The sequence below is a fragment of the Aedes aegypti genome, chromosome 3 (genome assembly GCF_002204515.2).
Source record: "Aedes aegypti strain LVP_AGWG chromosome 3, AaegL5.0 Primary Assembly, whole genome shotgun sequence".
Lineage (NCBI taxonomy): Eukaryota > Metazoa > Arthropoda > Insecta > Diptera > Culicidae > Aedes > Aedes aegypti.
The window spans coordinates 33,397,272-33,421,537 of record NC_035109.1 but is presented as its reverse complement, the minus strand read 5'-3'; the positions used below and the strand labels follow the sequence as shown (position 1 = coordinate 33,421,537).

General features: G+C 42.9%; 1 protein-coding gene across 2 annotated transcripts in view; it reads right to left on the bottom strand.

Annotated features, from left to right (window-relative positions):
- Positions 1 to 355: 355 nt before the first annotated feature.
- Positions 356 to 24,266, bottom strand: part of LOC5567372 (PAX3- and PAX7-binding protein 1) — a 53,952-nt gene continuing 30,041 nt past the window's right edge. For both annotated transcript variants that reach the window (XM_021853907.1, XM_021853909.1), the window contains 3 exons: positions 17,440 to 18,175; positions 16,901 to 17,224; positions 356 to 1,033 (listed from right to left, as the gene is read on the bottom strand). In XM_021853907.1, coding sequence (XP_021709599.1) covers positions 979 to 1,033; positions 16,901 to 17,224; positions 17,440 to 18,175 — 1,115 coding nt within the window. In that variant the 3' untranslated portion in view covers positions 356 to 978. The remainder of the gene's footprint in view (positions 1,034 to 16,900; positions 17,225 to 17,439; positions 18,176 to 24,266) is intronic.

Here is a 24,266-nt window from a genome sequence, read left to right as displayed (position 1 = left end):
CCAGAGTCAACTTAATTCGAGTCGAGTTTTGTCTCCTCGCTATTATAGTACGAATCCGAGATTTCTTATTTCAGTCGTAGATTAAGCCGGAAGTGTGATATCTTCATATATAGCCGAGGTAAAGGCACAGCTACTCAGCAAGACAACGCTGAGGGTCGTGGATTTGAGTCTTACCGGACGAGGAAAGTCTACACTTAAGGCGCATTACAAAATACAGTTAACTCTCCTCTACTCGAGCTCGAGTTCAAGAACCGTATAACTCGATACCTCCCTTACTCGATGGTCCCCTCAATGTCGAGTTATGGAGAATTGACTGTATAACGGCATTTCTTTCCAGAATGAGTTCTCGATCTTATAATGAATGCATCTTCAAATATATTTTCGAAAAACCATTGAACTTGAGCTACGATTATCAGATTTTCTTCCGAGATGTTATCAAATTGGCTATTGATTTTTAAATTATGTGATTGCATTTCAAGGATTCCGAAGTTGTTGAAAATGTTAAACTTACTAAGATAAACGATATCCAATCATTACGGGAAGCCATTAGTCAATATTAGGGAAGTTCCGCTTCACTATTCAAATGCGTACGATGCATCCGGCAGTGAGAAGGTTTGAGAAAACGCCACGATCCCCTATACCTAAAAGTACAAATATCAACTTACCTGGATTAGTTCACAACTTCGTCGGTTTCCTGTCACATACGGCGGCAATCGCAAGCATTGGCCTAGTGCAGCTGAACTTCCCTCTGCTTTCATGTAGGATCTTCCGTAATCAACACTCTGAGTGCTTCTTCTATTATCAAGTACCTACCAAGAACATAATCTTAACAGTTGCATAAACCTTAGTTCGTTCTTTTTTTGTGTGTAAAAGCTGTGTGTTTAAATTGAATTTACACATTCTCCTAAATTTAATCCCTATACTAGTGGTAGACCATTTCAAAGAAAACTATCCATTGTGAGATGGGGCTGAAGTGGTTTAGGACACTACGTGCAAACTAGCTAATATCTTTTGCAGTTTTTCGATTAGATCCCTGAAATGAGAAGAACGTAAATGAGTATCGTGTGTTGCACAAAACTGCAATACAGGGCTGGTAGCGACTGAGTGTTTAAAAAAAACATTCCTTTTATCCATTCATTTAAATTTTCAAGAATCTATGATGAAAAAATACCTGTGCAGGTGTAACTCCTGGATGAAATGCAATAAAAAAATAATAAATAATTATTGAGTAACTTGTGGATACTGGAAGAGTACTTAATAAAGTATAATTATATTAAGGAATTCTTGAAGAGTTCCTATTAGAAATACTTTTCGGAGGATTTTTTGGAGCAATTTCAAGGAGAATATTAGCAAAACCTGCCGTAGGAACTTTAGTACGAATTTTTGTAGGTTTTCCTGGAAAAATCCCTCAATGAATTTCAGTAAGAAATTACTGGTATAATTCCTGTAGTATTTCCTAGTGTGAAACTTTAAACCAACAATTTTGAAAAATCAATGTTACAGTGCCCGTTTGATTTCGGCACGGTTCGTTTTTAGCACGGTTCTATTTCGTCAACACGAAACCGTTCGATTTAAGCAACATGCATTTTAACACCGTGCCAAAAAAGGAACGGTTTTCCAAAAAATGATTAGTTTTTGGCAATATTATCAACAATTTCTGTAATTTAATCAAAACTAGGGTTGTAGGATGTCTTTATAATTCAATTCAAAATAAATTGTGTTTGAAAAATGCACCATGAAAAGACCCGTTCGATTTCGGTACTACAGTAAGGACCCGATTTTGTCAGCCCCTGAATTTTAGGCTGACAAAATGGGGAACCAGACAAAATCGGGTCATTTTATTATGTTCCTGTTCTTCAAATTTTGACGTGTTACTTGGTTAAATGGACTTTTAAGAGACCGATGGACATGGGTGTAGCCAGTTTTTTTTTATATCAGGGGCACCCCCTCCCCCCCCCCCTTACATTGGTAATATCGATTTTTAACACTTAATAAAAGGAATTGCCATTGCTCCCTCTGGCTACGCCCATGCGTGCATGACATCAAACATCATCAACATTTCGACAACATTTTTTTGACAAATTTTAAATAGGCTTACAAAATCGGGTCAAAAGCTGACAAAATCGGGGGTAGACAAAATCGGGTCAGTACTGTATTCGATTTTGTGTAGACAATTTTTTTGAATTTGTTGCCAAAATCGAACGGACACTGTATTATACTAAAAAAAATACTTATGAATTAATTGAAAAACCTACAGGAGTAGTCCCTGAATGAAATAGTGTGAAAATTCCTTAGGAATTAATTAAAAACATTTTGAAAAAGTTCTCAATAGATTACCAAAAATAATCCCTGGATTTTTTTGGAGCAATTCCAGGGGGAATATTTGCAAAACCACCATAGGAATTTTAGTACGAATTCTTGTAGGTTTTCCTGGAAAATCCTGTTCACGCACAACGCGAACAGTGTGCAACATTTCAACCCTGTTCAGTTCAGTCATCGTTTTCACCATCTTGTTGTTGATCCTGTCTATGTAATCCATTTCCCCCTATTCCCATTCATGTAAAACAACCACATAACTAACCTCGAGTCGCCGCGAGTATTTCGGCTACCACCACTAACAAACACCCTTTCCTACCTGAACCACACACACACACTACTTCACGCAACCCTATCGACAAACTTGAGCTCTCCATCATCACACCACCCGGACCACCGATTGCAGCATCCAGTATGTAGTACATAAGACAGTGGAAATTTCCCACCGAAGCCATTTCACTGTGCATGCAATGAATCCTTCTACCTGCAGCCTACTTAAGGAGCTTGCGTGCACAGAATTCATTCATTCAGTATTCAGTATTTAGCCGTTGTATGGCACGCGTAATAAACCGTCATAGTTCGAAAACCGATACCCAAAGCGTTTCCCTCACCGAAAGCAGCCCAACCTAGTAGTCCTTTTCAGGACTGTTGTTAAGAAATCATATTCACAGTCTGAGCTATCGACACCCCAGGCATTCCTTCAGGAGAAGGAACTGGCCGATCATCCCTGGCATTCCGAAGAGGAATTGGCTGCCGAAGCAGGGATCCTCCATTCCGGAAGGATTGCCCTCGTCATCTACTGTCCGTGATCGGACATTTTGGTCCTTCGAGCCGGATCTGAGTGATTCGCATCCAGCGTGTTGCACCCGCAACCGTGGCTTGGAAATTGCCCATCGTTCCCGTTGTTCCCGTCGATGCTCAGCAGAGTTGCTTAGGAAAATATTCCTTGCTGCTTCGATGAGGGAAATTGCCTTCCGAAAGTGCGAAAGTAAGTCGCGAGTGAGAAACATTTCGCGGAACGTGAGTGCAAAACAGAGTGAAAAACTGTTCCGAGAGTGCGTGGAATCATCGCCGCGGAAGTGAAAATTTATCCACCATTGCGAAAAGTTGCCACTTGTGCAACTTGTTGAACGTGTCGAAACACGTTCGTACCTGTCGTCGTCGTGCGGAAGCGAGACGCACCATCGCCGTGTTCGATGCCGATCGAGCATACACCAACGAAAACCGACCAGAAGGAGAGGATGGCGGAGCTGAGATCGCTCGTTCACCTACGCGGACAGGTGAAAGCGAAAGTGACGCGCATCCGCAATTCCGTCGAAGAAGCATCCGGAGCAGGAGCAGTGCAGTTGGATTTAATCCAGCTGAAGCTGTACCAGCGGAATTTGGAAACCCACTACAGAGAGTACTGTGAGTTGCATCGCCAAATTGTGACTCTGACGCCCGCCGAGAAGCTGATCGAGCAAGATGAAGCCTACATCGTGTTCGAAGCCCAGCACAACGAAACCTGTATGCTGGTCGAAACGCTCATCCAGTCCATGACCGACACCACCGACATGAGATTGCAACGAAGAAGCCAGCAAGAAGAGGCACCTCGCATCATCGTCCAGCAGCAGCCGCTGAAAGCACCCATCCCCTCGTTCGATGGGAAACCAGAGAACTGGCCACGCTTCAAGGCCATGTTTCTCGATGTGATGAGAACCTCCACCGATTCCGACGCCATCAAGCTCTACCACCTTGATCGAGCTTTGATCGGCAGTGCTGCGGGAATCATCGATGATTGCACCATGCAATCCAACAATTACGCCCACGCATGGAAGCTGCTGGAAGAGCGGTTTGAAGACAAGCGCCTCATTCTAGATACTCACATCTTGGGTATGCTACACCTCAAGAAGATGTCCCGACCCAGTGCTAAGGAGCTCCGTGAACTGATCGACGATGTAACCCGGCACATCGACGGTCTGACCCTGATGGAGGAGCAAATGCTTGGAATGTCCGAGCGTTTCGTCGTGAACCTGGTTGCGACAGCGTTGGACAACCGAACCCGGATGGAGTGGGAATCCACGGTGCCCCACAAGCAAATACCCACCTACAACGACACCATGGACTTCCTGAAGAAGCGTTGCGCAATCCTCGAGCGATGTGAAGACGCAATCGAGAAGCCCACCGTGAAGCCGATCCCAGCGAAGAGTTCCAGCCAAATGAAGACCTTTGCTGTCACCGAACCAGCAGAACCGACCTGCCAAGTGTGTGGCAACGGAAGCCACCCAATCTTCAAGTGCGACGCCCTCCGCAAGATGTCCGTTCCTGAACGAGAAGCCAAGGTAAGAGAGCTCAAGTCTTGCTTTAATTGTTTGCGAACGGGTCACAGGAGTAGTGCGTGTAAATCCCTCTTTAACTGTTGGAAATGTGAAGGTCGACACCACACCCTTCTCCACCCTAACGAATCTGATGTGTCGCCGCCCAAATCCAGATCCGATGATTCGGATCCCGAAATAAAACCCCATCTAATACAGTCCACTTCTGCCGTCTATCCCGCCAAGAAAGTCCATCATATGTGCAACAGTCTTTTGATGACCGCAATGGTTCAAGTGTTCGATGTCAATGGTAAAATTCAGCCTTGTCGAGTCTTCCTCGATAGTGGTTCCCAAGCAAACATTGTTTCACGTAAACTTGTCCAATCCCTGAAACTCCCTCGGCTCGCAACAAAGGTTGATATTGTTGGAGCCAACAATCAAAAGTCATCCCTGTCAGAAGTAGCGAAGCTCAGAATCCAATTTCGTTATTCCGACTACAGTGTACAGTTAGAGTGTCTTGTTACTGATCAAGTCACTGGCCCAATACCGTCAGCTCCCATCGATATCAAATCATGGGACATTCCGCCCGGATTTGCCCTTGCCGATCCAAATTTCCACATTCCCGGTGAAATCGATCTCCTCATTGGCATTCAGCACTTCTTCAAGCTGATGATGCCAGGACAAATCAAACTCTCCGACGATCTTCCTATCCTCCAAGAAACCCGTCTTGGATGGGTGGTCGCTGGAGCTGTTAATTCTGCTCGTGCTAAGCCAGACAAATACACAGTTGGTGTACAGTCGTTAACCGGTCAAGTGAATCCCTCCTGTCAAAACCGTCCGCCCCGTCGTACAGTGTATAGTTCCACAGATGATTTCCCTATCGATTCGCCTGATTTTCCATCTTTCCCAAAACGATCAATCGCACGAAAAAGAAACCCTGTTTATCCGTTTGTTTCCCAAAACCTCGAAGATACGCAATACATGAAACAGATCCGTCAGTCCACAAACCCACAAAGTTGTCAGTTACCAATCCAAGTAAATGAGCCCCTGAAATCCAAACAGTCACGGAATCCTCCAACCGCATGTGCTGAAAACCCGCTTTACGATCTTCTGCTAGAATCCCGACAGTCTTTAGTGAATTCTCGTTTTTCCCCCAGTAACTCAAACCGTACGTCTAGTTCGTCCACACTACTCGTTAACCAGAATCAAACCGTTACAACCAAACCCATCGTAATCAATCCAGGTCAACAACGTCCACTTTCCGTTAATACCGTGAATGTAAGTGATTCCGCTAATCTGTCAGATACCCAACCCGTAATGAATCCCAAAATCGCTGTAGAATCAATGCCCTCAAATCCACCGGTTTCACACTTTTCGCTGGCGGGAGAATGTTCACGCACAACGCGAACAGTGTGCAACATTTCAACCCTGTTCAGTTCAGTCATCGTTTTCACCATCTTGTTGTTGATCCTGTGATTCTATAACATTCCCCAGAAAACCATTCCCCCGAAACCCATTCCCCAGAATTCCATTCCCCAGAATCTCATTCCCCAGAATGTACCATTCCCCAGAATTTCACTCCCCAGAATGAACCATTCCCCAGAAAACCAATCCCCAGAATGGACCATTCCCCAGAAAATTATATACCTACTTTAAAGCTTTGAAATAATCTATTTAAAAAACTTGAAAATTAAACTCCATACAAAGTTGTTTACAAGTACCATCAGTGCACCAGTATCTGCTCATGTACCAGTAGCCCGCTCACACCGAAAAAAGATAAGTTTAAACAAAATAAATATGGAAACTATAGCCACTAGACGATTTAAATCGACAAATTGAATTATACTGTGGACAATCTTTTGCGTATTTACTCAAATTACCTTACTTTTGAAACTCGTGAGCGGGCTACAGGAACATGAGTGGACTGGAACAACATACTGGTGCACTGATGGTACATGAGAAGATTAGCATTGGTGCTGCTAATTATGAACACTTTACGCATAATTCAAATTTCATTTGCAATGAACTATCACAGTAGTTTCACTTTTATTGGCACTTATGAAAACTGATAGATCAGTCTATGGGGAAACACAATATCCAATATTTATTTAAAAGAATATACAACTCATCACTACTCTGCACAAAATAGAGCTACACCCTTCTTTCGGTATAGTAGATTCCAAATGTATAATTTCACATGTATGTCCAATTTTTATCAAATGTAGTGATGTATGCAGCTTTTCATCAATGTTTTAAGAAGGCGCATCATCTCTTACTTTTTAGAGCTACACCGATTAGAATAAAGACGTTCGTAGTATCATATTATACGTTTCCGTTATAATGATTACGTAAACTCGGCAGAATAAAAACTTACTATTCTGCACAATAAAATGATACGCCCTTCTTTGCGTCAAGTCTAAATTACAAATGACTTGTTTAATTTTGCACAAAATAGTGATACACCCTTCTTTCAGTCTTATCCTGTTGACGATATAGACAAAATTTTCCGTAAGGATACCAAATGGCAAGAAGGCATTTGGCATGAGTGATTAAATGATCAAGGACCATTTGATATAATGGTCATTTGGCCAATGACCATTTGGCATGACATGAAGAACATCCTTTTTGAAAAGAAGGAGCATAAGTATGGCTGGATGGCAAATGGCTTTATACCAAATTATTTTATGCCAAGTGACCTTTTGCTATAGGCTCTCCATCGATATATTTTGTCTATATCATTAATGAGATAATACTGAAAGAAGGGTGCATCACTATATATGCAAAAATAAACATATAGTCTGTATATTTTATGGGAATGTATTAAAAGAAGGTTGTATTATAATAATATGCAAAATACTCATGAATAGGGGGATTAGGGGCATATTGGACAACTAGGTAAATGATTATTTTACATAGAATGGAAATATGTTTCTGTTTGGGGATTTTTGCTGAAATTTGTACCACTGTGCGACCAACGCATCTTCTAACGTTATTGCTGTATCGGGCAACACTGTTTGCATCATCTACGAAGAGAAGAAAAATAATTGAAACCACTTGTATTCGAACAGAAGAGTAATAAACACGTGAAAACAAGTTTGTCCGTATTTTCAATGCGTGTTCCGCCGGTAGAAAGATTCCGACCGTCCGAATCGTGTTCTCGAGTTACCAATTGTTGTCCAAGTTCCGCCGCGACCTCTCCGCTATTCGCTTTCGTTATTGATACATAGTTTTGGTCCTTCGGAACCGCATAATGGAGCCAGCCGAGCTGGAAAGATTACGTGCCAAGCGAGAGGTTATGTTTGCGAAAATCAAGTGGGAGTTTTCCGTCGCGAACGCACTCCACGTCCGGAATCCATCGTTCGGAGAAGTGTGTGAACGCCGGGACAAACCCACGGAACTTGCAACAAACTTTGATGCCGTGCAAACTACGATTGAGGAGAATACGACGAATCTGATGGATGTCACGTCGGTGTTTAATTACCGCACACAATTCGAAGAAGTTTATTTCAAAGTGAAAGACATTTACACTGAGTTCCTGGACGCAAATCAGGACCGCGTTTCGTGGCACAGTGCTGGAAGCGAGACGCGGAACGATTTACGGGATGCAATCAAGGCCCTTTTAGAAACGCAGCAGGCGATGCTCGACCGCCGGGATCTACCACCGCAGCAGCCAGCATCGGGTGGTCAGGTGTCGAATCATGAGCCACAAGTCAAGCTTCCGCAACTCAACATTCCCGTCTTCCGAGGTGAGCGAAAAGCGTGGAATTCGTTCAAAGATTTGTTTGTCAGCACGATCCACACCAGGGAGGATCTGAAGGCTTCCGTCAAAATGCAGTATTTGTTGTCCTACTTGGACGGAGAAGCAAAGCGAATGGTAAGCTCGTTCCCCATTACCGATGCAAATTACAACGAGGCATGGGAAACACTTGTGACACACTACGACAAAAAGAAATACACAGTGTTTGCCCTAGTGCGGGAGTTCGTTGACCAGCCATCAGTCACTAACGCGGCTGGATTGAAGAAACTGGTGGCCACTTCTGATGACGTCATCCGACAACTAAAAGCTTTGGGCAACGAGTACGAGACACGGGATCCTTGGCTCATCCATTTGCTGCTCGAGAAAGTGGATCGGGAGACCCGCGGACTGTGGGCGCAGAAGATAATTGACGAGGAAAATCCCATGTTCGCAGATTTCATCGAGTTCCTGCAGAAACGCTGTGACGCTTTGGAAACATGTTCGGCGTTTTCGAGGAAGCAAGGAGAAACTGCGAAAAAGGAGCTTCCGAAGTTCAGTGCAAGCGAGAAGAAGATTCAAGCGTTCCATTCCAGCGCGACGCAGGTGTCGTGTGCGAAGTGCAGTAAGGACCATCCAACGTACCATTGTGATCAATTCAAGGCCATGGATGTATCGTCACGTAGGGAATTAGCACTGACGTCAAAACTGTGCTTCAATTGCCTGCGTTCATCACATACAGCGAAAAAGTGTCAGTCGAAATCGGTGTGCCGTACCCCACAGTGCAACCAGCGGCACCACACACTACTTTGCCAAAAGGAAGTCAAGCAGCAAGACAACAAGCAAGAAGTTCATGAACGCTCAGAACCGGAATTGGATATTCCATCAATCTCCACCAATGTGGCGCAGGCGGTTGCGGAAAAGCAAGGACCGTTTGCATTTGCATTGCTGCCTACGGTGGTGGCGAACATTCGGGGAGGTGACGGGAAACTACATGAGGTGAGAATTTTGATCGACTGTGGTTCCCAAGCATCTCTCATCACGTCAGCGTGTGTCAAGCGTCTTGGGTTGAGGCGCCGTAATGCATCTTTGGAAGTCACCGGTGTCAGCGGGGAAGCAGTCGGTACCACAGCCGGCATTGTCACGCTGGTGATTTCGTCGCGTTTCGATGAGGAAACCAAACTTACTACAGCTGCCTATGTGCTAGGAAAGCTCACGGCAACCCTGCCGTGCCAGCGTTTCGACGTGGCAAGCATGCCGTACTTGAAGCATCTACCACTCGCAGACCCCCACTTCAACCAACCGGGTTCAGTGGACGTAATACTGGGATCGGATGTCTTCCTGTCCATACTGGAGGCTGGTCAAGTCAACGATACGAATGGTATTCCTGTAGCACAACGTTCTATCTTTGGGTGGATGGTTGCAGGAAGAATCTCCAAGCAATGGTGTACGCATACACATCACTCGGCGATTGATCTTCGTCAGGATTTCGACATCGATCGCACCCTGCGATTATTCTGGGAGGACCAGGAGGTACGTCAAGCGAAGCAGTGGACACGCGAAGAGCAAAGGGTCGTTGATCATTTCAACTCGACTCACACACGTGCGGATGATGGTCGCTTTATCGTCCGATTGCCGATGGACAATTCCAAGCAGCAATTGGGGGAGTCGCTAACCGCAGCGGTCAAGCGGCTACGAGCCATGGAACGGAAATTCGAAACCGACGAGAACTTCAAGCAAAGATATATTGACTTCATGCAGGAGTACCAAGATTTGGGCCACATGGATCTGATTCCGGAAGCAGAGGTGCAAGTCGAGTGGACTAGATCCTACTACCTGCCGCATCATGGGGTCGTGAAAGAAGACAGCAGTACGACCAAACTTAGAGTGGTATTCGACGCTTCGTGTGCCACCACTTCTGGGGCGTCATTAAACGATTTGCTGCTTGATGCTCCGAATATCAACTCCGACATTTTCGACATTATGATGGACTTCAGGTTCTACGAGGTGGTATTTACTGCGGATGCGGTAAAGATGTATCGGCAGATACTGATGCATCCTGCCGATCGAGACTATTTACGGGTAGTATGGAGAAGCTCGCCGGACAAGCCGATTCAACACTTTCGGCTTCGTACGGTGACATATGGGCTCAAGAATTCTGGATTCCTTGCCATGGCGGCACTCAAGAAGGCAGCGGATGACTACGAAGGCATATATCCTGAAGCAGCACAGCGAATCAAGAAAAGTACCTACGTGGACGACCTTACATCAGGAGCGAGGACAACCGAGGAAGCTATTCGTTTAATCAAGGAGATCAACGAGATTGTGGAGAGCGCAGGATTCACGCTTCGCAAATGGAGCTCCAATTCGACAGCGGTTCTCGAATCGCTACCTCAAACCACGACAGCATCACAACAAATACAATTTCCGGACGAGCGTGATACGGTGAAAGCTCTGGGGATTCACTGGGTTCCGGATAAGGATGTCTTCACGATCAAGGTAAACATGCAAACTGATGGGCCCAACACGAAGCATCAACTGCTCTCCGACGCCGCAAGACTATTCGATCCTTTCGGGTGGTTTGCGCCGGTTATCATTCGTGCCAAAATACTTTTTCAACATTGCTGGTTATACGACCTCAACTGGCATGATCCACTTCCCCCTGCCGTCGAAGAAAAATGGATCGAAATGAAGGAGAACTTGCATCAGCTGGAGAGGATCCACATTACACGATGGGCACCCAACTACAATAATCAAATCGAACTGCACGGTTTCTCTGACGCTTCTGAGGAAGCGTACGCGGCAGTAGTGTACCTCCGATCCGTGGACTTCGATGGAAAAATTCACGTTACATTGTTGGCAGCAAAGACGAAAGTCGCTCCTGTGCGACAGGTATCTCTCCCACGGCTCGAACTCAATGCGGCAGAACTACTAGCGAAGCTGATGAAGCAAATTGCTGAATCTCTCAAGCGCTTCCAGATAGAACAGTATGCTTGGACGGATTCGACGATAGTGCTTCAGTGGCTCTCAGGACACCCTCGTAAATGGAACACTTACGTGGCCAATAGGACATCATCGATACTGGAGATTTTGCCACGTAAACATTGGGCCCACGTTTCATCGAGAGAAAATCCCGCCGACTGTGCTTCACGTGGGATTTCTCCAACAGAGCTCGTCGGTCATCACCTGTGGTGGTCAGGTCCACCATGGTTGGTGGAAGATTCTGCTACCTGGGATCGCACCAGCCCTTCGGACGAATTGGATGAAATTACATTGGAGGCTAAGACAAGACGTGACAGGTCATAGTACAAAAACGAAACCAATTGCCTATCAAAAAAGACCACTTCTCATTGGTCGTTTTGGCAAAGGCCTACTTTCACATCGTTGAGTTTGATTGCAACAGGGCACTTTGTTGCTAGTCCGGCCGTGTTGCTAGTTCATACATTAGAGTTTTTATCAAAAGTTTGGAAATTTTTCATTAAATCTTTTCCTAACAAATCAATTTACATTCGATATTAAGTTCAAAGCATGTGCTCCTACAATTCTAAAATAAATTAAAAATTCATAATTGAGACGAATAGGATGGAATTTGTGTCAATCCACTCTAAAAATATCGCCGGTTTGGAAATTTAACCTAACTTATAACAAATATAGCTTCGTCTATTGCACTAAATGAATGAAGCGTGCATGAAACAATCAAATTATGAGCTTTGAATTTTAAATGTGTTAACAAGATTTGCTACTAAAGCATACTGGTAACACTGACTTTTGTATCTTCAAGGCTATCGACTGAAAAACAACGGGGCAGTCTTAATTGAGCTGTCACGTCCTGTCCTAGATTGGAGGTACGTAAACGTTTTCAATCACTGAATGTCTCTATTAGCAATAGAGATGGTCGGGTTTCACATTTTTCAAACCCGAACCCGACCCGTACCCGACTTATTTTATTTTTGCAAACCCGGGCCCGACCCGAACCCGAGGCAATAATTGAAAAGCAAACCCGGACCCGACCCGAACCCGAAAAAAATTCGCTGTTCAAACCCGAACCCGACCCGAAACCCGAAAAAGTTTTATACGAAAAACCCGCATAAAACCCGAGTTTGAAAAGATGATTAATTCATCGTTTCTGATGCGTAGGGAAGCTTTCAGGTTGTTACTATGTTCACAATTCTCACACAAACCCGACCCAAACCCGATTATACCCGACATTTTTCAAGCCCGAACCCGACCCGTACCCGATAATTTTGTAACCTTCAAACCCGACCCGAACCCGAACCCGAAAATTTTAAAATTTTCTAACCCGAACCCGGCCCGAACCCGTCGGGTTCGGGTTCGGGTCGGGTTTCGGGTTTGAAAACCCGAGACCCGACCATCTCTAATTAGCAACGCAGAAACAACGTACGTGATCGAGAAGCACATACTCGACAGCCGGTCGACCATCGGCGCTGCATGCCGACAGTTGGCGTGTGTGAAGCGATTCATCTACAACATGAGATCGAAGTCATCGTCACTCTATGAAAAACGTTCTGGTGCTATCCTGCCCTCCGAATTGAATGAAGCAAGATTGCAGCTCATCAGATTAGCTCAACATGAACACTACGAAGAAGAAGCAAAATCGTTGGCGAAGGGAAACGAAGTTCATCCGAAGTCAAAGATCAGCAGCTTGTACCCGTTCTTAGACGGCAGCGGTACAATTAGAGTCGGTGGACGTTTGCAGCAGTCATCGTTTTCTTTCGAGGTGAAGCATCCGGCGATACTCCCGAAGAATCATCGCGTATCGAGATTGCTGGTTGAAGAACTACACTTGCAGAACTGCCATGCGGGTCCAACACTCCTGACAGCAACAATCAACCAAAAGTATTGGATTCAAGGCTGCCAGCATCTCATCAAGCAGGTCATCCAAAGTTGTGTCAAATGCTGCCGACAGAAAGCCAAGACAGCACAGCAGTTAATGGGCAGCCTGCCGGTGGCGCGAGTGACCGCATGTCGACCCTTCAGTCATGTTGGAGTTGACTATGCCGGTCCGATTCTTGTGCGGTGCAGTAATACTCGCGGGGAACGTTGCTCGAAGGGATATATTGTTGTATTTGTTTGCCTCTCGAGCAAGGCTGTTCATCTGGAGGTAGCAGGTGATCTTTCAGCGGATACGTTCTTGGGAGCGTTCAAACGAATGATTGCTCGCCGAGGATACTGTAACGAGTTGTGGTCAGACAATGGGACGAACCTAGTCGGTGCCAACCGGCAGCTGACGGAAATCTACGAAGCTACGCAGTCCCATAGCAAGAAAACCGAACCCTTTTTCAGCAATCTAGGCATTCGCTGGAGATTCATTCCGCCATCCAGTCCGCATCAGGGTGGCATTTGGGAAGCAGCTGTGAAGAGTGCAAAGGAGCTTTTGAGACCAGTCGTTGGGAACGAAAAGCTTACGTTCGAGAAGTTGTCAACTGTACTGTGTCAAATCGAAGCATGCCTGAATTCGAGGCCTTTGTACCCCATTTCCACATCACCGGACAGCTATGAAGCCCTCACGCCGGGGCATTTCCTGGTAGGGCAACCTTTGAACCTATTGCCTGAGCCGGACATCGGTCATCTGAAAGCCAACCAACTGGATAACTGGGAGAAAGTGCAGAGACTTACATCCGAGTTTTGGAGTCGTTGGCGCGATGAGTATATTGCCACACTGCAGCCACGTGGAAAGTGGAGAAATCGCCAAGACAACATCAAGCCTCATCAGCTCGTATTGGTCAAAAATGATAATACGCCGCCGACCGCCTGGGAATTGGCCCGGGTAGTTGAAGTTCATCCTGACAAGCAAGGCTTGGTACGCACCGTAACACTCCGCCGAGGAAAATCGGAATACCAACGTCCGGTACAGAAACTGTGTCCCCTTCCGGATTAAGGCTTCGCCTCAAGGCGGGGAGGATGTTTGGGGATTTTTGCTGAAATTTGTACCACTGTGCGACCAACGCATCTTCTAACGTTATTGCTGTATCGGGCAACACTGTTTGCATCATCTACGAAGAGAAGAAAAATAATTGAAACCACTTGTATTCGAACAGAAGAGTAATAAACACGTGAAAACAAGTTTGTCCGTATTTTCAATGCGTGTTCCGCCGGTAGAAAGATTCCGACCGTCCGAATCGTGTTCTCGAGTTACCAATTGTTGTCCAAGTTCCGCCGCGACCTCTCCGCTATTCGCTTTCGTTATTGATACAGTTTCTTTGCTCTAAAATAAATCCACCGCTTCCTCTGCTTTGCTTATAAACTAATTTGAAGCTGAGAAAAAAAATATAGTAGAATTTCAGAGGACAAATTTTATACCGTCAAAACAGATTTCGTACAGTTTATAAAGTTTTGCTGAAATATGCATATTCCCAGAGAGTAAGGGGGTGTCCATTTCGCCCCGTGTGTTCATTATGTGCCTAACCCTCCTGCCTACATATTTGCTTTGTCACATCAGACCTTAGCCTGTCACATAAGTGACTCTTCTTCCTCTTTTCTAGCGATACGTCCCCACTGGGACAGAGCCTGTTTCTCAGCTTAGTGTTCTTATGAGCACTTCCACAGTTATTAACTGAGAGCTTACTATGCCAATGACCATTTTTGCATGCGTATATCGTGTGGCAGGTACGAAGATACTCTATGCCCTGGGAAGTCGAGAAAATTTCCAACCCGAAAAGATCCTCGACCGGTGGGATTCGAACCCACGACCCTCATCTTGGTCTTGCTGAATAGCTGCGCGTTTACCGCTACGGCAATCTGCGCCACCACATAAGTGACTCACGCAAAGCAATAATTAAAAAAAGAAAAAAAAAATGGATATTCAAATGGATGGCTTTCTGGGGAATGGTGCATTCTGGGGAATGGAATTCTGGGGAATGTTACATTCTGGGGAACGATTTTCTGGGGAATGGTTCATTCTGGGGATCGGAATTCTGGGGAATGGTTTTCGGGGGAACGGTTTTCTGGGGAATGTTATAGAATCGATCCTGTCTATGTAATCCATTTCCCCCTATTCCCATTCATGTAAAACAACCACATAACTAACCTCGAGTCGCCGCGAGTATTTCGGCTACCACCACTAACAAACACCCTTTCCTACCTGAACCACACACACACACTACTTCACGCAACCCTATCGACAAACTTGAGCTCTCCATCATCACACCACCCGGACCACCGATTGCAGCATCCAGAATGTAGTACATAAGACAGTGGAAATTTCCCACCGAAGCCATTTCACTGTGCATGCAATGAATCCTTCTACCTGCAGCCTACTTAAGGAGCTTGCGTGCACAGAATTCATTCATTCAGTATTCAGTATTTAGCCGTTGTATGGCACGCGTAATAAACCGTCATAGTTCGAAAACCGATACCCAAAGCGTTTCCCTCACCGAAAGCAGCCCAACCTAGTAGTCCTTTTCAGGACTGTTGTTAAGAAATCATATTCACAGTCTGAGCTATCGACACCCCAGGCATTCCTTCAGGAGAAGGAACTGGCCGATCATCCCTGGCATTCCGAAGAGGAATTGGCTGCCGAAGCAGGGATCCTCCATTCCGGAAGGATTGCCCTCGTCATCTACTGTCCGTGATCGGACAAATCCCTCAACGAATATCTGTGAAAACTTAAACACTGTGGAATCAACTATTGAGGATTTTCTTTGAAAAACTCCTGTAGAAATCTTTAAATTGATTGGTGGAAGAACTGCTGAAGGAAATATTGAAAAAATCCCTGGGTAAAATTTCAGAGTGCTTTCGAGCGTAAAATGCTGCGGACAATATTCGGTGGGAAACTAGAAAAAAGTGTGTGGCGCAGACCATGAATCACGAGTTGTATAAAGATACGAATATTATCAAGCGTGTAAAATACGGCAGACTTCAGTGGGCTGGCTATTTAGTGCGAATGTCGGAAGAGATAATTTCCAACATAATATTCTGCAGGGAACCAAGTAGTGGTCGGCAACTTCGTAGAACACCACGAATAAGCTGGTTGTGCGCAGTGGAAGACGACCTGGCGACCCTAAACGTTCTGGAAACTGGAAACTGCTATCGCTAAAGACAGAAATGGCACGATGCTACGCTGTAGCCATAAAACACAAGGTAAGTAAAATTCCAGGGTAATCCCTGGGGAAATTACTGGAGGAAGTTGCGTTGGATTTCCGGGGGCTAACACTGAAGTAAATTATCTAAGCATTTCATGAAAATTCACTGGAAGAATTGGTAGAAAATCTCTGGAAGAAAGTGTTGCAGAAGAATTGTCTGGAGGCATTGTAAGAATGTTTTTTGAAGCTTTTCTTCAAAGAATCAGAGAAGAAATATCAGTGCAATTGTCGTGTAAGAATCTCTGAAAGTTTTTCTGGAGCCTTTAGATGTTTTATCTGGATTCATTGCAAGCAGAATAAGGACAAAAATGGCTTTAGAGACCATTTAGATTAAACTAGGGACTTTAGAGATTCTCCATTATAAATAGAGACTGTAGGGACTCTCATTGTAATTGCATAGTGATCCAGTCTCTAAAAACAGACCTGCTACCAGCCCTGTCGTAATATCAACTTACGCATGATTCCCGATGGCCGGATCCAGCTGGCTGGAGACGTGCTGCAGCATGGCAATAAACTGGGTCATGCTCTGGACGACGGACGACCCTGCCGTTAGCCAAACGCGTGGCAAAGTATACACAATCATCGACGCCTTGTTGATGGCGTCGGTCGGCGTGCAGACGCGCATTCCATTAAGAAGGTACCGGTTCAGCAGCGAACCGATCGCCAGATCCGTGAGGGGTCCATCGGCAATGACGCCCTGCCAACAGGTGATGTTCCGGAGCAGTTTCAAGCCGCTGCAAAATTGCCGCTGGAAGAAGGACGATTTCGCTTCTTGCAGTCTGAAATGGTACGTAGACGAAGGTTATCATTTAGGATTCTATAATACACCTCAGAATTCCGTTCCTAAGCATGCAAATGCATTTTTCGCTAAATTGAGTACCTACTAAAATTAAATTTAAGACTCAATCGCTATTGCAATAATAATGATTTCCATGGGAATGAAACTCTGAGTAATGTTATAGAATAATAATTTAGAATCACACGATCAACTTACTGTTTGGGGAACACTGGAATGAATACGTCGTTATCGATCGCCAGCTTAAGTTTGTCCAGGATCGCCTGGAAAAGCAATCGCAGCTGTTTGCAGGTTCTCCTCAGCGAGGGATAATCCCGGCTTAGCCGGTTGATTAGACGAACTAGTTTCAGAGTTTGCGTAGTCGACAGTGGATCCCAAACCTGTTCGATCAGCACCGTCAACTTCGGAAGTACGATTTTCTCTATAAGCGTAGGAACCAAACGCACATCGGGGTCCTCAGCCAAGCTAGATTCCGTCTCGCCTGGTTGGCGACCGTAGAGGCAGCAACTTCGGTACCATGCTTCCCGTTCGAAATCGACTGCATCCTCTCCGCTGACCGGGTTCCACGCGATATACTTTAACCGAATCAGCGGACCAAGCACCTTCGGTAGACACAAACTAACGTAGGCGTCCTTGTAGGAATCCATCTCCGCGGCGCGCCAGTTTTGAAACCGGTCCAAAATCTCATCCACTTCGCAATACTCTTCTCCGGCGTCGATGAAGATTTGTCTCGCTTCCAGGGCGATCTCCTTTAGCGATGCTTGGTACTGCGACACTTCAATGTCCGCAACCTCGTCATCGCTGGACATTCCATCCAGATGGGATTCGGCAGTTTCGCTCTTTTCGCGATCCCTTCGGCGACGCGTCCGCCTACCTTCCCGTTCTGCAGCGCGTCGAACCCGATCCGGATCGTCGTGCTGTCGCTTGACACCCTCTGAAAAAAAAAATCAATTTTGCATTTGAATCGAATGTACATGCGGGGCACCATAAAGAAAAATGTCTATCTAAACTAAGTGTGGGCTTCATTTCAAAGGCCTAGATACAATCTCAATTTTCAGCCCTAACTCGATATGTCGAGTTAGAGAACCATAGTAAAAGAAAGTTTTCATGGTACCTCGATAATCCCTTGGATCGCAATTGCACTTATTTTGTGTTCTATAACTCGATACCTCTCTAACTCGATAATCCTTCAATAATGAAGAATGAAGAGTTAACTCTATAAAGTAATTTGAATATAGAATATTCAAAAAAATATGAGCCTCAACTTTCAAATTAAAATTTCTAGAGATTGTTCCTAGGGTATATTTTTAATTTTAGAGGTGCACAATAACCTCAGGAATCCGGACCTGCACCTCATTTGATGTAGGGGCAATGGGGGCAATATGAACATACGGGGCAATATGAGCCACCTCGGAATTGAGCTCAAAAACAGTGTTTTAATGTCTAGTGTCATTACGATCGGGATTATCACAGAAGGCCGAATCACAAAAGGCCGAATCACAGAAGGCCGAATCACAGAAGGCCGAATACCTTCTAGCCTACCACAAAAGGCCGAATGCACAGAAGGCCGAATCACAAAAGGCCGAATCACAGAAGGCCGAATCACAGAAGGCCGAATCACAAAAGGCCGAATCACAGAAGGCCGAATCACAGAAGGCCGAATCACAAAAGGCCGAATCACAAAAGGCCGAATCACAAAAGGCCGAATCACAAAAGGCCGAATCACAAAAGGCCGAATCACAAAAGGCCGAATCACAAAAGGCCGAATCACACAAGGCCGAATCACAAAAAGCCAAATCACAAAACAAAGCTTGGATATGAAAAGAACAAGTCCATGCTTTGTTAAATGCAGTCATGTCAGTAAACAGTGCAAAACTTACATGCGGCGAAGCCACATTGAGGATAGAGGAACTGAGGCGGCAGAAGGCCGCCGAAGTCTCCGATATCCGATGGTTGTGTATAGCATCTATTCGGTGTCATGCAAATAGCAAATCCAGGCGTTTGCCCGGTATAATGCAAACAGAGGATGTTTTTCCATTTTTAGGTCCGACGAGCGACAGCGAGTTCGGACAGCAAGCGTTTGCCCGATATAATGCCAACATAGTCTTTTACGCAACAAGTAGGAGAATGATTGCTGAGATAGGGTATAACAAGTGTTTAAGTGATCATAAGAATACTAAGTTTACAAAGAATACTTTTAACCGTACAGTGCCGTTCGATTTTGACTCGGTTTGAATTTGGCAACACGGAAATCCATGTACACAAAAATGGATCATGGTCAGTCACAAATCATGTCAATCTCAATGTTTCTGTGGGCCTTCTTAAGGCTTACCATATTCAAAATAGGTAAATTTAATTTGTGGGGCCTTCCTTAGCCGAGTGGTTAGAGTCCGCGGCTACAAAGCAAAGCCATGCTGAAGGTGTCTGGGTTCAATTCCCGGTCGGTCCAGGATCTCTTCGTAATGGAAATTTCCTTGACTTCCCTGGGCATAAAGTATCATCGTACCTGCCACACGATATACGAATGCGAAAATGGAAACTTTGGCAAAGAAAGCTCTCAGTTAACAACTGTGGAATTGCTCATTGAACACTAAGCTGAGAAGCAGGCTTTGTCCCTGTGAGGACGTAATGCCAAGAAGAAGAAGAAGAAATTTAATTTGTGGTCATTATTACGATGATACAAGTTTTAATAAAAACAATTATTAAATTTTGGAACGGTTCAATTTTGGCAACATGAAAATTTTTGACATGTTGCCAAAATCGAACAGGCACTGTATACCCTTCCAGTTTTCGCGAGGTTTTTACACTTATTGTTGCGCGCCTACTTAAGCTTCAATTATAGAATTTGTTTTGGGTGTGTCAGCTAAGAATAGACCAGTTGACACAGGGATCATCCAAAAATGACGTCCATCATTAGGGGGAGGGGGGGGGGGGTCTACGGAAGTGTGACAGTACGTGTATAAGGTATTAGAAAAAGCGTGACATAGGGGGGAGGGGGGGTCTAGAAATCCCAAAAAACGATGGACGTCATATTTGAATCATCCCACACCCAAAAAACACTAACCATACACTCTTATTAAGCTATGTAGTAATGTTACTTGTGCGTCTTGTCCTGCTAACCCTACTGTAAAAATGTCCATAATATTGTAGAAAAATGTGCTGAATGTTTGTGGCTTTCACTAAAATTTATTTTAAAATTTCGGCCTTCCGTGATTCGGCCTTCTGTGATTCGGCCTTTTGTGATTCGGCCTTTTGTGATTCGGCCTTTTGTGATTCGGCCTTTTGTGATTCGGCCTTCTGTGATTCGGCCTTCTGTGATTCGGCCTTCTGTGATTCGGCCTTTTGTGATTCGGCCTTTTGTATGTTTCGGCCTTCTGTGCTTTCGGCCTTTTGTGATTCGGCCTTATGTGATTCGGCCTTTTGTGATTCGGCCTTTTGTGGTAGACCCTTACGATCTGCTAGAGGATGCTTCGAATAGCCACCACACTTAAAACCATAAAAATATTGGTTTTAAAACTCGGGATACCTATTCACAAAAATGTACATATTTGTCCTTTGTCATGAAAAGCTTATAATTTTGGCAGTTTTCAAATAAGGCTGTAAGACAATTATATTTATTATTCTTGCAAATTTTACCAATCATCTGATACTTCTGGTACCGTAATCCGGGGTAACATTGATCAGCGGGGTAAAATTGATCGCAATGATCCTCTTCGTAAAAATCTCGAATCAATATTTGTTGATGAAATATTTTCAATGCATGATTGGCGATTCTCTTTCTTCTAATCATGAGCTAATAAACAATAAGGTTTTTGCGAAAATAAAGTTGTGCTCATGCGTAAATTTTTCAACTTTTGTAAACAATGATTTTCATGATTATGGATGACACCATAAAAGAATCATGTCTCACATGAGTTTTGTAAACGATATGAGCAAGAGAAATGCGGTTGTTACTAAAAATGAAAACGACTCCGTTGTCAAAATTTTCATAAATATGTTCAATAAAACATAATTCACTAATTATTATAAAGCGTGAAGAATTTCCTGTGGAAATTGCATACATTTAGGCGTATTCCACAATTCAAGGTGTTTTTAATTTTAAAATAACTCAAAAAGTAAATGACTTATAAGAGTTTGACCTTCATATTCGGCTTCAGGGACCATGATTTTAGTAAGTAATGATATTTTCAATATTACCGAATGATGTTTTTATGGTGTGATCAATGTTACCCCATATCAGCTAAATCAAAAACTCACTTAAAACATTTTTTTAAACATGCTTCAAACTTTCAGAAAACAAAATACAGTACATAAACACGAGCAATGGGTGGCAGTACTTGTTTTAAAAATATAAAATTTGCAACACATGCATTTTCAAATCAAATGTTTAAGAAATATTCAAAAAAATGATCAATGTTACCCCGGATTACGGTAATACTGAACAATTCGAGAGCGAAATAAGATTTATTCTAGAAAAAATATTGGAAAACAGAATATTATTTAAAAAGTTAAGGGGCGGGGCAAAATGAGCCACCTAGGTTTAAGCAAAACAAACAGAGTTTAAAACATAAAAATTAACTGCCGAAATATACTAGATTATTTTTTTACTGCATAGTCATCTTGATGCACCATTACAAGTGTAACACTTTGCTAGAAAATAGTTTGAACCAAAAGTCGCAATTTAATACTAGAAATTCGTGGTCTGATTACTACAGTAATACCTCGATATAACGTAACCTCTTTATAACGTAACTCGATATAACGTAATTTTTACCTCGATATAACGTAACTTTTTTTGGCTCCTATGTATTTTTCACATTTTTATTAAAAACATGGTTTATGAACTGCAATGAACATTTTTCAAGATTCAAAAACCAACCAATACTAAATCAAAGCAATGCAAGCGTTTGCTATCACTGAATACAGTCATAAATCGATATCGAAATTTCTTCAGGATTTCAACTAGAATCATTCTGAGGATTCCTCCAGAGATTTCTCCATGGACTGATCTTAAACTCATCTGGTATTCAAGTATAAAACTTAAAACACATTCTTAAAATAATTCCGACAGGCATATACCAGAAATTCTACAGGGGTTGATGTTCATGTTTAAAACCTGTAAGATTTCTTCTGAAATGATGCCTGGGATTCCACTAGATTTTTGTTAAACAATTTCAGAGATTCCTCTAAGAGTTTCTAGGAAAATTTCATCATATTGACTTAACGGATTATTAATTTAATTAATTGGCTCTTTATTATGGGGAAATTCAGCCCGAGGCTGGTTCATCCCCGACGGATTATTATTATTATTATCTTTATTAACGAGATTTGCAGCCCGAGGCTGGCTCATTTCGGATCGACTTAACGGATTCCCATCTTAAGAATTCCTTGAGGAATTTCATCAGAAAGTTCGCATTCAATTCCAACAAAAAATTGTTCAAATATTCCTTCAAGAATTTCTCCAGAATATCTCCAAGAATTGTTTAAAAGAAATTCCGGATTCTAGGAATTTTGAATTCAACTATTTTGAACATAGTTTTCTTAATTAAATATATCTTTGAATTCTACTATGCATTTGTACAAAAAAAAAACAACAAGTAATTTCTCCAGGATATAAAGTGGATTCAATGCTTTGCAAATTATTTCAAAAAATCGTACAGGTATTCGTTCAAAAAAAAAAACTGAAGCATAATTTTCTTGGCATTTCTCCAGCAATTTCATTATGATTTTATGCAGAACTTTCTACAATTCTATGTACTGCTTAAGTTTCTTCAAGGATTGTATGTAAAATGAAATCCTTCATTGATTCCATCACGAATTTAGTAAGAAAGTTCTCAATAATTCTTTCTCATTGGATTCTTCAAGTAATTCTTGAAAACGACAAGTCTAGAAGTTTTTCAATGGATATTTTCTCATTACAAAAATATATTCAGGGATTCGTCCAAAGTTCCTCAGGGATTCGTCCAAGTTCCTCAGATCCCCCAGAAAATTCTCCTAGAATACTGCTGATAATTCCATCACGTATTTGTTCAGAAACTTTTGCATGGAAAATGTCTTTCTTGTTTTCAATGGAGTTTGCTAGTGATTTCGTAATGAATCCTGAAAAAAATATATATTCTAAGGAATTCTTGGGACATTTATTCTAAAATTCTGTCAAGAAATTACAAAAAAGATTTGCTGTAGGAGTTTTAGAACGAGTTCCTCACAACAAAATTCTTGAAGTTCTATAGCTGCCTGCTAGAAATGTTCATGGGCTGCTCAAAATTAACATTTTTAAAGTAATTAGAAAGATCTCATTTATGAATTTATTTTATAGTTACTCCGAGTGTTCAAGGATTCCTCCAAAGATTTTTTTTTAACACATTTCATTAAGGATTACTGCAATAAGAAGGTAAAATAAATAAAATTTTAAAAAATACGGCAAAATATTGTAAAAAAATATTTAAGATAAACTGAAAATGCCTGCTAGTTCAATAATAGACAATGTAAGACCCATTTTCTACTCAAACAATACATGCTGAACTAAATTTAGAAAAAAAAAATATTTTGCTTCGATATAACGTAACCTCGATATAACGCAACGAAAATAAAAATCGAGTTACGTTATATCGAGGTATTGCTGTATGTGTTATGTATCTATCAAAAATAAGCCGCTAAAATTATTAATTCCAAGCAAAGCTGATAAATTTTCCTTTCCAATAATGTGCTGGTTATCATAAGCTCTTCTCTATATTGTTTTAAATTAAAATCACACGATTGAGTTCGGTGGCTCATACTGCCCCGTTGGGTGGCTCATAATGCCCCATATGGTTGGCGAACACGCAGAAAAACATGGTTTTCAAAAACATTCCCTAAATAATTTGCAAGTTGATTTTAACAATTATTATCGTCATAACTTGGAAGATAACATATTATAGTACAAGTCACTTGCATTTAAACGATAGTTTTTGCTGTTTTTCATAGCATTCCATGACGTTTTCCTTAGGTGGCCCATAATGCCCCGATCACCCCTACATTTTTTATAA